Source organism: Eleginops maclovinus, chromosome 4 (assembly GCF_036324505.1).
Source record: "Eleginops maclovinus isolate JMC-PN-2008 ecotype Puerto Natales chromosome 4, JC_Emac_rtc_rv5, whole genome shotgun sequence".
In the NCBI taxonomy this organism is placed as follows: domain Eukaryota; kingdom Metazoa; phylum Chordata; class Actinopteri; order Perciformes; family Eleginopidae; genus Eleginops; species Eleginops maclovinus.
Window position 1 is genome coordinate 4,210,243 of NC_086352.1, and position 15,280 is coordinate 4,225,522.

Sequence of the window (15,280 nt, forward strand, 5' to 3'; positions counted from 1 at the left end):
AGAGAGAGGAACAGAACCATCAGTCAGAGAGAGGAACAGAACCATCAGTCACTGAGAGCAACAAAACCATCAGTCAGAGAGAGGAACAGAACCATCAATTAGAGAGAGGAACAGAACCATAAGTCAGAGAGAGGAACAGAACCATCAGTCAGAGAGAGGAACAGAACCATAAGTCAGAGAGAGGAACAGAACAATCAGTCAGAGAGAGGAACAGAACCATCAGTCAGAGAGAGGAACAGAACCATCAATCACAGAAAGGAACAAAACCATAAGTCAGACAGAGGAACAGAACCATCAGTCAGAGAGAGGAACAGAACCATCAGTCAGAGAGAGGAACAGAACCATCAGTCACTGAGAGCAACAGAACCATCAGTCAGAGAGAGGAACAGAACCATCAGTCAGAGAGAGGAACAGAATCATAAGTCAGAGAGAGGAACATAACCATCAGTCACTGAGAGCAACAGAACCATCAGTCAGAGAGAGGAACAGAACCATAAGTCAGAGAGAGGAACAGAACCATCAGTCAGAGAGAGAGAGGAACAGAACCATCAGTCAGAGAGAGGAACAGAACCATCAGTCAGAGAGAGGAACAGAACCATCAGTCACTGAGAGCAACAGAACCATCAGTCAGAGAGAGGAACAGAACCATAAGTCAGAGAGAGGAACAGAACCATCAGTCAGAGAGAGAGAGGAACAGAACCATCAGTCAGAGAGAGGAACAGAACCATCTGTCAGAGAGAGGAACAGAACAACCAGTCACTGAGAGCAACAGAACCATCAGTCAGAGAGAGGAACAGAACCATAAGTCAGAGAGAGGAACAGAACCATCAGTCAGAGAGAGGAACAGAACCATCAGTCAGAGAGAGGAACAGAACCATCAGTCACTGAGAGCAACAGAACCATCAGTCAGAGAGAGGAACAGAACCATAAGTCAGAGAGAGGAACAGAACCATCAGTCAGAGAGAGGAACAGAACCATCAGTCAGAGAGAGGAACAGAACCATCAGTCACTGAGAGCAACAGAACCATCAGTCAGAGAGAGGAACAGAACCATAAGTCAGAGAGAGGAACAGAACCATCAGTCAGAGAGAGAGAGGAACAGAACCATCAGTCAGAGAGAGGAACAGAACCATCAGTCAGAGAGAGGAACAGAACCACCAGTCACTGAGAGCAACAGAACCATCAGTCAGAGAGAGGAACAGAACCATAAGTCAGAGAGAGGAACAGAACCATCAGTCAGAGAGAGGAACAGAACCATCAGTCAGAGAGAGGAACAGAACCATCAGTCACTGAGAGCAACAGAACCATCAGTCAGAGAGAGGAACAGAACCATCAGTCAGAGAGAGGAACAGAACCATAAATCGGAGAGAAGAACAGAACCATCAGTCAGAGAGAGGAACAGAACCATCAGTCACTGAGAGCAACAGAACCATCAGTCAGAGAGAGGAACAGAACCATCAATCAGAGAGAGGAACAGAACCATCAGTCAGAGAGAGGAACAGAACCATAAGTCAGAGAGAGGAACAGAACCATAAGTCAGAGAGAGGAACAGAACCATCAGTCACTGAGAACAACAGAACCTAGAGGGGAGGTGTTTTAGGGGGCGGTTAAGTTACGTAATAAGTTAGCACAGCATATCACATGAAGGTACAATATTCTTGATCATCCCATCTCTTTAAACAGGAGCCTCAGACTGCGGAAAACAGGGGAAATATGGAGGGTTGATTTTGAGCTGGTTATGGAAATAACTTATTTGAACTCAAAGCGTAAGAACCTTTCTTCTACTTTAACTTATTTGAAAAGTGTGCGCATTAAAACTTGAATACTGTGTAATATATTTTTACCCTCACAAAACATGTTTTATAAAGAGGGGGGGTACCTGTGTTTCTCAGTGATATCTTTGGGGGGGTGGGGGGTACCTGTGTACATATATCTTCAAGAAGTACAATAAGAACTGGGCCATATTCCATTCTACTTTTAGAATCAGTTTGGAGAGGGTTGGAGAGTTGAGAGATCTCAAAGTGCTCTTCACCTTATAGCTGATCTTTGCTGCTTCGTTCAGGATACAGGACTTCCAGTTCTCGTCAGTGGTCTGCCAAACACAAAACAACACATCAGTGTGAGTGTGAGTGTGAGTGTGAGTGTGAGTGTGAGTGTGTGTGTGTGTGTGTGTGTGTGTGTGTGTGTGTGTGTGTGTTACCTGCAGACTGAGTTCAGATAGTGTTACTCCCACTGACAGGGGGCGCTGTGGGTCCGACAGCTGAAAAAAACCATCAGAGTCAGAATCACACCAAACAGCTGAATGAACCAGGACCAGAACCAAAACCAGAACTTGGCTCTGGAGCTGGACCGAGATTTAGACCAGAACCAGAACCAGAACCTGGAGCTGCAACTGCACAAAAATATAGACCAGAACCAGAAACAGAAGCTGTACTCACGTCGTCCTCGAAGCGCAGATGGATGCTGGTGATCTTCACCTGCAGGTTCTTGATCACCTGAGTCGCCAGTTTCTCTGCAAAGGAGTCCTTCTTCTGGTCCAGGGGCTTTTCTGAACGAGACCGGGAGAAACCTGATCAGACCTGAACCTGATCAGAGCTGATCAAACCTGAACCTGATCGACCTGAACCTGATCAGAACTGATTAAACCCGAACCTGACCAGAACTGATCAGACCTTAACCTGATCAGAACTGATCAGAACTGAACCTGACCAGAACTGATTAAACCCGAACCTGACCAGAACTGATCAGAACTGATCAGACCTGAACCTGGTCAGAACTGATCCTGATCGACTGTCCATCATCTTTGTCTGTTGGTGTCCTGTTAGCATTAGCATTAGCTCTAGCCTCATTACCCTCACAAAACGTGTTATATAAAGAGGGGGGGTACGTGTGTTTCTGTCGGTTATATATTGGGGGGGTACGTGTGTTTCTGTCGGTTATATATTGGGGGGGTACGTGTGTTTCTGTCGGTTATATATTGGGGGGGTACCTGTGTTTCTGTCGGTTATATATTGGGGGGGTACGTGTGTTTCTGTCGGTTATATATTGGGGGGGTACCTGTGTTTCTGTCGGTTATATATTGGGGGGGTACGTGTGTTTCTGTCGGTTATATATTGGGGGGGTACCTGTGTTTCTGTCGGTTATATATTGGGGGGGTACGTGTGTTTCTGTCGGTTATATATTGGGGGGGTACCTGTGTTTCTGTCCGTTATATATTGGGGGGGTACCTGTGTTTCTGTCGGTTATATATTGGGGGGGTACCTGTGTTTCTCAGTGATATCTTTGGGGGGGTACCTGTGTTTCTCAGTGATATCTTTGGGGGGGTACCTGTGTTTCTCAGTGATATCTTTGGGGGGGTACCTGTGTTTCTCAGTGATATCTTTGGGGGGGTACCTGTGTTTCTCAGTGATATCTTTGGGGGGGTACCTGTGTTAATTTCGTCAACAACCTTTTTAACATGAGTAAGACGAAACGATGAGAAAAACTATGACGAAATCTATACTTTGTTTTCGTTGAAGAGACGGGACTAAAGTGTTCATGGTGGACTGTCAGACATTAAAAATGCACGGTATTTTATTTTCCCCTTCCGGTTTCGGGTTCAATAACCCACTTTGTCCAAATAAGGTAGACAGGCAAGCTCTTCTTTTGGAGGCCGTATTTATTAAAACCTGTTACACATAGGCTTTTGTTTTTGCTGTTCCACTCACTTCTCCAGAGACTGACACTGACTCTCTGTCTCTCTCTCTGTCTCTCTCTCTGTCTCTCTCTCTGTCTCTCTCTCTCTGAGTGGATCGTGAGTGGATCGGTGAGTATAGCGGAGAGTGGTGATTATCGGTTTCGTTAAGTTTTCAAACCCTTTTAAACATTTCTTTCTTTCACTGGGTGATTGCGTATAACTTTGTGCATCACGTCACCGAATTTTGGTGGGTTTGGTGGGTTTGTTTGGTGGGTTTGTTTGGTGGCACTGGTGATTTATTTGCCAGGCGGCTGCTACCGCAGCCTCTCGGCGGCATGGCGTCTCGTGGCAGCAGCTCCGGGTTGGAGAAGCTGACTCGCCAGCACGCCGTCAAGCTCTCTCCACCTGGCGGTGTTTCGGTAGAGGAGTGTAGTTTGGCTGTGGGTGCGGTGGTGGGATATGGCAGGGTGAAATCTGCCTCACGGATGAACAGTGCTGTGGTTATTTTCTTGGACAGCACTGAGAAAGCTAACCAGCTGGTGGAGAGCGGGATAGTGGTTAAAGGGACGCTGCTACCCGTGCTACCCCTTGCCACTCCCGCGAAAAAAGTGGGAATATCGAATGTACCCCCGTTTCTGCGGAACGAGTTGTTGGAGAGAGAGTTGGCTCGGCACGGGCAGCTTGTGTCTCCAATAAAAATGATCCCCCTCGGCTGCAAGTCACCGCACCTTAAGCACGTGGTTTCTTTCAGGAGACAGGTGCTTATGATCCTAAAGGAGGAAGAGGGGGAACTCAACTTGGTTCTTGGTTTTCGTATTGACTATTTCGCATACACTGTTCATGTCACGTCTGATACGCTTAGATGTTTTGGATGTGGAGCTCAGGGACATCTGATCCGCGCGTGCCTTGGGGAGCGGGTGGCGGTCCAGCTGCGGGTCCGGCTGCCGCTGCTCCGGCGGCGGGCCCGGGTCCGGCTGCCGCTGCTCCGGCGGCGGGTCCGGCAGCCGCTGCTCCGGCGGCGGGTCGTCATTGGAGCGGTAGCGGTGCCGCCTGTCGTTGGGGCGGTGGCGGTGCCGCCTGTCTTTGTGTCGGTGGCTGTGCCGCCTGTCGTTGTGCCGGCATGTTCAGACCCGCCTGTAAACCTGCTGTCCAGGGTGCAGGCGCTAATGGTGGATTTCTTCTGGGACCGCATGCACTGGGTCCCGCAGAGCGTCCTTTTCCTGCCAAAGGAAGAAGGGGGACATGGACTGGTTCACCTGGCAAGCAGAGGGGCTGCGTTCAGGCTCCGTTTCGTCCAGAGGTTCCTGACTGGACCTGCTGACCTGGTATGGAGACCCGTGGCTCGTGCTGTACTGGAGCGCTGTGGAGGGCTGGGCCTGGCTGAGTCGCTGTTCCTAATGGACCTTAAAGGATTACACTTGGACAACCTCTCATGCTTCTACAAGGGACTTTTCAAGGTGTGGGGGCTTTTCCGGAAAGAGAGAACGGAGAACTGTGCCTCTTTATTCTGGCTCCTCAAAGAGCCGGTGGTCCACGGGACTCGTTTTCTGTGTGGAATAGGGTTTTCTCTACAGCAGAGACTCTGTGAAGAGAAGATCCTCACACTGGGACATGTGCTGGAGGTGTGTGGCTCTCGTCTGGACAATGCTGCGGGCCTGGCGGCACGTTTGGGCATCAGGTCAGTCCGAGTGACCGGCCTCCTGCTGAGTGGGTGGAAACAGCAGCTCAGCGACCCAGAACTGGCACTGGCTGTTGCTTTCTGTAACGGACTTACTGAACCAAACGAAGATGACTCTTTTCCAGAGATACTTTGTGTTCCTGGCGTCACATGTGATCGTTTTCTGTTAAGGTTTAATAATGTCACTGATTTTAAGTTTAGCACCATGTCCAACAAAAGGATGTATTCTTTAATGACCAAAGTGTTAAACCAGAGCAGACTGCAGGGCCGAGTGGACACCCGGTGGAGAGCCCACCTGGCCCTGACTGAGACTCAGAGGCCTGAGTGGAGAGCGCTTTACAAGCCCCCGCTGACAAAGAGGCTGGGGGATCTACAGTGGAGGATTCTGCACGGCGCGGTTGCTGTCAATGCCTTTGTCTCAGTGATCAACCCGGCTGTTTCTGACACCTGTCCGTTCTGTGACCAAAGGGAAACCATCTTCCACTGTTTCTCAGAATGTGATCGACTCCTCTGTCTCTTTCAGTTACTGACCCAGATGTTTGTTTTGTTTGGTGAGGTTTTTTCCCCCCAAGTGTTCATCCTTGGTTACAGGTACACCCAGAGACAAAAGGTGAAATGTCAGCTCCTGAACTTTTTGTTGGGCCAGGCCAAAATGGCCCTCTACCTCAGCAGGAGAAATAAAGTTGGGGACTCGATGGCCTGTGATGCTGTGCTGATTTTCAAATGCATGGTGAGAGCGAGGGTCAAAACTGATTTCAATTATTTTCATCTGACAGAAAATGTGGGGGAGTTTCAGAACATGTGGTGCTTAAAAAATGCTTTGGTTTCAGTGGAGAATGATGAGCTGGTTTTCAATCAATTCCTGAATTGAAGTTGTTTTGAATTGTTTTTTTGTTTTGAATTGTTTTTTGTTTCTAACGTGGAGTGTTGAATTTATCTGTGAATAAAAGTGGTTTGAAAAATCAAATCTCTCTCTCTCTCTCTCTCTCTCTCTCTCTCTCTCTCTCTCTCTCTCTCTCTCAGAGGGTGAGATGTTGCTTTACACATTTCAACACTTTATACTGTCACCTTGATTCCAACTTCAGAAACCTGTATTAACTGAATTAGTTTATAGAGAGAAAAACATTTGGACTAAAACTAATAAACAATTTCGTCCAAAGACTAAATCTAAAATAGCTGCCAAAATTAACACTGGGGGGTACCTTTGTTTCGGTCACTGATATATTTGGGGGGGGTACCTGTGTTTCGGTCACTGATATATTTGGGGGGGGTACCTGTGTTTCGGTCACTGATATATTTGGGGGGGGTACCTGTATTTCTGTCAGTTATATATTGGGGGGGGGGGGGTACCTGAGTTTCAGTCAGTGATGTATGGTGGGGTACCTGTATTTCTGTCAGTTATATATTGGAGGGGGGGGTACCTGAGTTTCAGTCAGTGATGTATGGGGGGGTACCTGTATTTCTGTCAGTTATATATTGGAGGGGGGGGGTACCTGAGTTTCAGTCAGTGATGTATGGGGGGGTACCTGTATTTCTGTCAGTTATATATTGAAGGGGGGGGGTACCTGAGTTTCAGTCAGTGATGTATGGGGGGGTACCTGTATTTCTGTCAGTTATATATTGGTGGGGGGGGTACCTGAGTTTCTGTCGCAGAGTTTCTTCTTCAGGCCTTTTTTAGGCTTCTTGTGTTTTTTATTTCCTTTAGAGACTTTGGCAGCGTTACAGAAGGAGAAGAGAGTTAGTGACAGGAAGTAACAGACATGAAGCAACAGACATGAACCAACAGACATGAAGCAGCAGACATGAAGCAGCAGACATGAAGCAGCAGACGGAAAGCAACAGACATTAAGTAACAGACAGGAAGTAACAGACAGGAAGTAACAGACCTGAAGCAACAGACAGGAAGCAACAGACATTAAGTAACAGACAGGAAGCAACAGACATTAAGTAACAGACAGGAAGTAACAGACAGGAAGCAACAGACATTAAGTAACAGACATGAACCAACAGACATGAAGCAACAGACAGGAAGTAACAGACAGGAAGCAACAGACATTAAGTAACAGACAGGAAGTAACAGACAGGAAGCAACAGACATTAAGTAACAGACATGAACCAACAGACCTGAAGCAACAGACAGGAAGCAACAGACATTAAGTAACAGACAGGAAGCAACAGACAGGAAGCAACAGACATTAAGTAACAGACATGAACCAACAGACATGAAGCAACAGACAGGAAGTAACAGACAGGAAGTAACAGACCTGAAGCAACAGACAGGAAGCAACAGACAGGAAGCAACAGACATTAAGTAACAGACAGGAAGCAACAGACATTAAGTAACAGACAGGAAGTAACAGACAGGAAGTAACAGTATTGAAGTTACAGACAGGAAGCAACAGACATGAACCAACAGACATGAAGCAACAGACGGGAAGCAACAGACATTAAGTAACAGACAGGAAGTAACAGACAGGAAGCAACAGACAGGAAGCAACAGACAGGAAGCAACAGACATGAAGTAACAGACAGGAAGTAACAGACAGGAAGCAACAGATCTGAAGCAACAGACATGAAGCAACAGACAGGAAGCAACAGACATTAAGTAACAGACAGGAAGTAACAGACAGGAAGCAACAGACAGGAAGCAACAGACCTGAAGCAACAGACATGAAGTAACAGACATGAAGTTACAGACAGGAAGCAACATACATTAAGTAACAGACAGGAAGTAACAGACAGGAATTAACCAACAGGAAGTTACAGACAGGAAGTTACAGACAGGAAGTTACAGACAGGAAGTAACAGACATGAAGCAACAGACAGGAAGCAACAGACATGAAGCAATAGACAGGAAGTAACAGACAGGAAGCCACAGACATGAAGCAACAGACATGAAGTTACAGACAGGAAGCAACAGACAGGAAGCAACAGACATGAAGTAACAGACAGGAAGTAACAGACAGGAAGCAACAGACATGAAGCAACAGACAGGAAGCAACAGACATGAAGCAACAGACATTAAGTAACAGACAGGAAGTAACAGACAGGAAGCAACAGACAGGAAGCAACAGACCTGAAGCAACAGACATGAAGTAACAGACATGAAGTTACAGACAGGAAGCAACATACATTAAGTAACAGACAGGAAGTAACAGACAGGAATTAACCAACAGGAAGTTACAGACAGGAAGTTACAGACAGGAAGTTACAGACAGGAAGTAACAGACATGAAGCAACAGACAGGAAGCAACAGACATGAAGCAATAGACAGGAAGTAACAGACAGGAAGCAACAGACATGAAGCAACAGACATGAAGTTACAGACAGGAAGTAACAGACATGAAGCAACAGACATGAAGCAACAGACAGGAAGTTACAGACAGGAAGCAACAGACATGAAGCAACAGACATGAAGCAACAGTATTGAAGCAACAGACATGAAGCAACAGTATTGAAGCAACAGACATGAAGCAACAGACAGGAAGTAACAGTATTGAAGCAACAGACATGAAGCAACAGACATGAAGCAACAGTATTGAAGCAACAGACATGAAGCAACAGTATTGAAGCAACAGACATGAAGCAATAGACAGGAAGTAACAGACATGAAGCAACAGACATGAAGCAACAGTATTGAAGCAACAGACATGAAGTAACAGACATGAAGCAACAGACATGAAGCAACAGACAGGAAGTTACAGACAGGAAGCAACAGTATTGAAGCAACAGACATGAAGCAACAGTATTGAAGTTACAGACAGGAAGTTACAGACAGGAATTGCATTCAAATTGTCAGTTTAGCTAAGGAAGGTTCCTAACAGAGTAGAAGTTCTCAGATCTTTTACTATACGTGTGTGTGTGTGTGTGTGTGTGTGTGTGTGTGTGTGTGTGTGTGTGTGTGTGTGTGTGTGTGTGTGTGTGTGTGTGTGTGTGTATTTGGTGTTTTTGTGTGTGTGTTGGTGTGTATTTGGTGTTTTTGTGTGTGTGTGTGTGAGTTTGTGTGATGGAGTGTGTTTTTGTGTGTGTTACCGTTGTGAGGCTCCTGGTAAACCATATTGTCCAGGTTTAACAGCAAATCTCCCGTTTGAGACGCTGACACCAAACGCAGCATGAACGTTTCAGACATATTGTTAAATTCATTCAGTCAGAGGTCAGGGGTCAGTCAGAGGTCAGTCAGGGGGCGGAAGTCAGTAAAGGTCAGTCAGATGTCATTCAGAGGTCATTCAGAGGATATTCAGAGGTCAGTCAGGGGTCAGGAAGAGCTCATGGGTTAGTCAGAGGTCAGTACGTGGTCAGGGGTCAGTCAAAGGTCATTCAGAGGACATTCAGAGGTCATTCAGAGGTCAGTAAGTGGTCAGGGGTCAGTCAAAGGTCAGTAAGTGGTCAGGGGTCAGTCAGAGGGCAGAGGTCAGTAGAGGTCAGTCCGAGGTCAGTCAGAGGTTAGTAGAGGTCAGTCAGAGGGCAGATGTCAGACAGAGGTCAGTAGGGGTCAGTCTGAGGGCGTACTCTCACCTCTGGAAGCAGCCAGCTGCAGAGCCTCCTCGATGCGCTGCAGCTCCTTCTGTTTGGCCTCCTGCTGGTCGCTCTCCTCCTTCTTGGCATCGTACTTTATTGCTAAAACACAAAGTGAGCACAAGAGTCCAGATCACTGATGACATCACCTGAAGAATTCACAGTCCGGATCACTGATGACATCACCTGGAGCTGGGCTGAGAATTCAGACTCCGAAAGCAACAGAGAGAACCAGAGTGAAGTCCCCAGCAGGACTGTCCCCAAATACAGGGCCTCTGAATCATAAAGAGGAAGAACCAAAAGGTAGGAAGAACCAAAGACAGGAAACCCACGCAACGTTCGATCATCCATCGCTTCTCTAACGTGCTAACACTTAGCATCCGATGCTAATGACACGCAGAAGCTTTGACCGTCGCTCCTTCACAGTAAAAGCCTTCCAGCTTCAATCATCTGCTAGAAAGAGGGCTTATATTATGAAGGACCACCACATGGAGCCCGTCAGACACAGAGACGGTTCGGACCACCACCTCTGAACCTCTTACCGTTATATGAACCCGATTTCAGACACCATTCCACACACACACACACACACACACACACACACACACACACACACACACACACACACACACACACACACACACACACACACACACACACACACACACACACACACACACACACACACACACACACACACACACACACACACACACACACACACACATTCTTATTTCCTATAAAGGGTTAGGACCTCTCTGCAGTCGGATCAGATCACAGTCGTTCTGTTTCAGATTTTTTATTCAGCTCAGGTGAGACTTACTGGCTCCAGGAACCACCAGCAGGTAGAGCCCGTCCAGCGTGGCGACCACAGCATCACTGTACAGGTTCTTCCAGGGGATCTTCAGCGTCAGTCGCCCTGAAACACAAGAACAACGGGTGTTGCCGATTTATTTTAAACACATTTAAACCAGCTCACACACACACACGTCCATCAGGTCACACAGTCAGTGCAGTTATTAAAGATTCATTTTCCACTAAAACAGCTTCTCAAGAGTTCCATTCTGTTTCACCCAGCACTGTGGAGCAGGCTCCAGCAGGGGGCAGCGTCTCTAATTTAAAGAGTCCTTTGTGAGCGAGCTGTCCCCCCCACACACAGACGAGAGAGGGAGAGAGAGAGCACTTCTTTTGGGCTCGTCCACTTTTCTATCACCTGCCGGCTGTGTCTAAAACATCTCAATTTTGTTGATTTTCGAACCAGTGTTTGTTTACAACTTCTTCCCACACTTCACGCTCGCCTGCCCCACCACCCAAGCTTCCACCCCAGCTTCCACCCCAGCTTCCACTCCAGCTTCCACCCCAGCTTCCACCCCAGCTTCCACTCCAGCTTCCACTCCAGCTTCCACCCCAGCTTCCACTCCAGCTTCCACTCCAGCTTCCACCCCAGCTTCCACCCCAGCTTCCACTCCAGCTTCCACCCCAGCTTCCACTCCAGCTTCCACCCCAGCTTCCACCCCAGCTTCCACCCCAGCTTCCACTCCAGCTTCCACTCCAGCTTCCACTCCAGCTTCCACCCCAGCTTCCACTCCAGCTTCCACTCCAGCTTCCACTCCAGCTTCCACCCCAGCTTCCACCCCAGCTTCCACTCCAGCTTCCACCCCAGCTTCCACTCCAGCTTCCACTCCAGCTTCCACCCCAGCTTCCACTCCAGCTTCCACTCCAGCTTCCACCCCAGCTTCCACCCCAGCTTCCACTCCAGCTTCCACCCCAGCTTCCACCCCAGCTTCCACTCCAGCTTCCACTCCAGCTTCCACCCCAGCTTCCACCCCAGCTTCCACCCCAGCTTCCACTCCAGCTTCCACCCCAGCTTCCACTCCAGCTTCCACCCAGCTTCCACCCCAGCTTCCACTCCAGCTTCCACCCCAGCTTCCACTCCAGCTTCCACTCCAGCTTCCACTCCAGCTTCCACCCCAGCTTCCACCCCAGCTTCCACCCCAGCTTCCACTCCAGCTTCCACTCCAGCTTCCACTCCAGCTTCCACCCCAGCTTCCACCCCAGCTTCCACTCCAGCTTCCACTCCAGCTTCCACTCCAGCTTCCACCCCAGCTTCCACCCCAGCTTCCACTCCAGCTTCCACTCCAGCTTCCACCCCAGCTTCCACCCCAGCTTCCACCCCAGCTTCCACTCCAGCTTCCACTCCAGCTTCCACTCCAGCTTCCACCCCAGCTTCCACCCCAGCTTCCACTCCAGCTTCCACTCCAGCTTCCACCTGTAGGCTCGGGGTTATTTATCTAATCATCACGCAGTGTTCTCTGTAAACCTGTGGAGTGATGAGGCTGAGCCTTGACGCCAAACTCAAACTGTATACTGCTTCTAATAAACATATTGATGAAGCACGTGTTGTCTGACTGAAATCTCATTGTTTTATGAAGTTTATATTTTTAACACTTTTATGTTTCATTATTAAATATTTTCACCGTCTCAGAAACACACAATTTATCATTGTTCACAAAAAACGTTTGTTTTTATTATTATTATTATTATTATTATTATTATTATTAATAATGATATGGCATAAATATAAATGATTATATTTACTCACCGATCTGTCCGGCTTTCACTTTGAATGGAACATCGAACTCACTCTGAAACACAAACACATCAGTATTGTTATTATTTGATTTTGTTTTATTAAATATATATATACTGTCAGGCCATCTTTGTTGTCAGGCCATCTTTGTAAATAAGAACTTGTTCTTAATGATCTGCCTGGTAAAATAAAGGTAAAATAAAATAAAAAAAATATATATATACTGTATATATAAAAATATGTATATATAAATATATGTATATATAAATATATGTATATATATATTATATATATATATATATATTATATATATACATATATTTATATATATATATATATTTATATATATATTTATATATACATATATTTATATATATATATATACATATATATTTATATATAAATATATATATAAATACATATATTTATAAATGTATTTATAAATATATTTATATATACATATATTTATTTATACATATATTTATAAATATATGTATAAATTATTGCTACAGCTTATTTCAGTTAGTGAGTGATGACGTCACACGGAGGGGCGGGGCTTACCAGCGCGTTCTCCTTCACTCTGAGGTTCTCCAGAACCACGTTACCTACACACACACACACACACACACACACACACACACACACACACACACACACACACACACACACACACACACACACACACACACACACACACACACACGTTTAGAGCTGATAAGCAGGATTTTAACTGAATTAACAGTGTCAACAGATAAACTGTGTGTGTGTGTGTGTGTGTGTGTGTGTGTGTGTGTGTGTGTGTGTGTGTGTGTGTGTGTGTGTGTGTGTGTGTGTGTGTGTGTGTGTGTGTGTGTGTGTGTGTGAATGCTCTCCGGTGTGTTCCCGTCTCTTTAGGAAGCAGGGTCCATTTAAGTGCGGTATTTCTGGATGGAGGCTGGTTCTTTGTTAAATTTAAAGAACCTCCCCGCCTTCAAAACCAACTCACCTTTTCACAACAGTGTTTAATCTGGTGCCAGGTACCTGGCAGCCTCCCTGCTCTGCCACCTCTTCTGCATGTGTGTGGTTGCTTGTTACATGTATATCCTCCTTCTGTGTAATGTGTGTACTACAGAGTGGGGAAAATATTAAATAAAGTAAAGTATATCATCATCTTCTTCTTCTTCTTCTTCTTCTTCTTCTTCTTCTTCTTCTTCTTCTTCTTCTTGATAAATTATGTTTTATTGCTGGATTATTGATTATTCGACCTTATATATAATGTTTACCTCTGTGAATGGTCTCTGAACACCTGATAACGCGCTTGAATACATACAAAACATTCATATTTATTATAAGTAGTAAGGCTAATTTATGTTATGTATCACAGCCGACGATAACAAGATAACCTGTAGTTTAATGTTATGTATTTATAAAAGCTGTCCGATGTGTGTCTGTCTTTTAATAAAGCAGAGACTGTTACATTGTTGTATTTCCGGATGGAGTCTGGTTCTTAAATAAGAACACTTCCGCGTACGCCACTGTGTTAGGGCGACATGACGCATTCAGAGAACTCCATATTACACCGGATGAAAAGATGATTGGTGTTTTATATCCCAGCCGATCTGAACAAAATAAGCTGTAGTTTAAAGTTTTATTTTTATAAAAGCTGTCCTATGTATTTCTGCCTCTTAAAAAAGCGGAAACTGTTCAAGTAAGCTTGGTCGTTCCTATATTTCAGTGCCTTTTAGATATTATATCATATATTTCGTATTTAAAATGGTTCATCGTAAAAACTTGGTTTTGCATTTTTAATCCCCCTCTTAAAAAACAATGTTGTAGGCCTACCAGGATATTCAAAACTCAAATAAATACTCACATTTTAGCACAAACTGCCCAAATCATAGCAGACATGTTTCAGGTGGAGTCTGGTTCACTGCACAATAAACTAATATAATGCACGTTTAATTTTAAAGCTCATCCGAAGAACATAAAGATATATCAATATACATAAATGTTGTCTGGTGAGTCTCTCTCGTAATAAAGGAAGGGTTGTTAAATGGTCGTGGTTTCAGCTGGAGGCTGGTTCTCTGCACAATAACAGCTACAAAAAAAAAACAGTTGTTTTATATTGCAGCCGATCTGAACAACAGACTTTGGTGTTCGTGGTATTCACTTATGCGCGCTCTCAGGTGTGTGTCTGTCCCTGAAATTAAGAATAATCAGTTCAATTCTGATCTTTCTGGGTGCAGTCTGGCTCTTACCTCCCCAGATCCCGATCTTCAACTGGGACTTGTCAAGGTTCTCCACATAGTCTCCGATAAACCTGTTGAGCAGGTCGGAGACCAGGGACTCGAACACCATGGTGCAGATCCGGATCCTGATTCAGGCTCTGGTTCGGGTCTTTGCTCAAGAGCCACGTCAATCCTGGAGGGAAGTGACTCTCTCCGTGCTCGGCTGTATCGATTGGTTCTGTCTGCTCTTAGATTACGCTGTGTGAGAAGGAGAGCATCGATCGGTCAGCTGACAGGGGTGGTGTCTGTCATGAACACAATTACATTTAATTATGTTTATACTAGGGCACGTGACCAAGGCTGTAAAGTAACTAGGTGGTAAGTACATTTAATAAAGTACATTTAATAAAGAACATTTAATAAAGAACGTTTAATAAAGAACATTTAATAAAGAACGTTTAATAAAGAACGTTTAATAAAGTACATTTAATAAAGAACATTTAATAAAGTACATTTAATAAAGAACATTTAATAAAGAACGTTTAATAAAGAACATTTAATAAAGTACATTTAATAAAGAACATTTAATAAAGTACATTTAATAAAGAACGTTTA

General features: G+C 45.3%; 1 protein-coding gene across 1 annotated transcript in view; it reads right to left on the reverse strand.

Moving 5' to 3' along the window:
- Nucleotides 1–14,895, reverse strand: part of LOC134862845 (intermembrane lipid transfer protein VPS13C-like) — a 106,885-nt gene extending 91,990 nt beyond the window's left edge. The window contains 10 exon segments of the mRNA XM_063880943.1: nucleotides 2,032–2,091; nucleotides 2,200–2,259; nucleotides 2,438–2,547; nucleotides 6,990–7,061; nucleotides 9,386–9,448; nucleotides 9,869–9,970; nucleotides 10,692–10,787; nucleotides 12,471–12,513; nucleotides 13,020–13,063; nucleotides 14,696–14,895. Coding sequence (XP_063737013.1) covers nucleotides 2,032–2,091; nucleotides 2,200–2,259; nucleotides 2,438–2,547; nucleotides 6,990–7,061; nucleotides 9,386–9,448; nucleotides 9,869–9,970; nucleotides 10,692–10,787; nucleotides 12,471–12,513; nucleotides 13,020–13,063; nucleotides 14,696–14,795 — 750 coding nt within the window. The 5' untranslated portion in view covers nucleotides 14,796–14,895.
- Nucleotides 14,896–15,280: the final 385 nt, after the last annotated feature.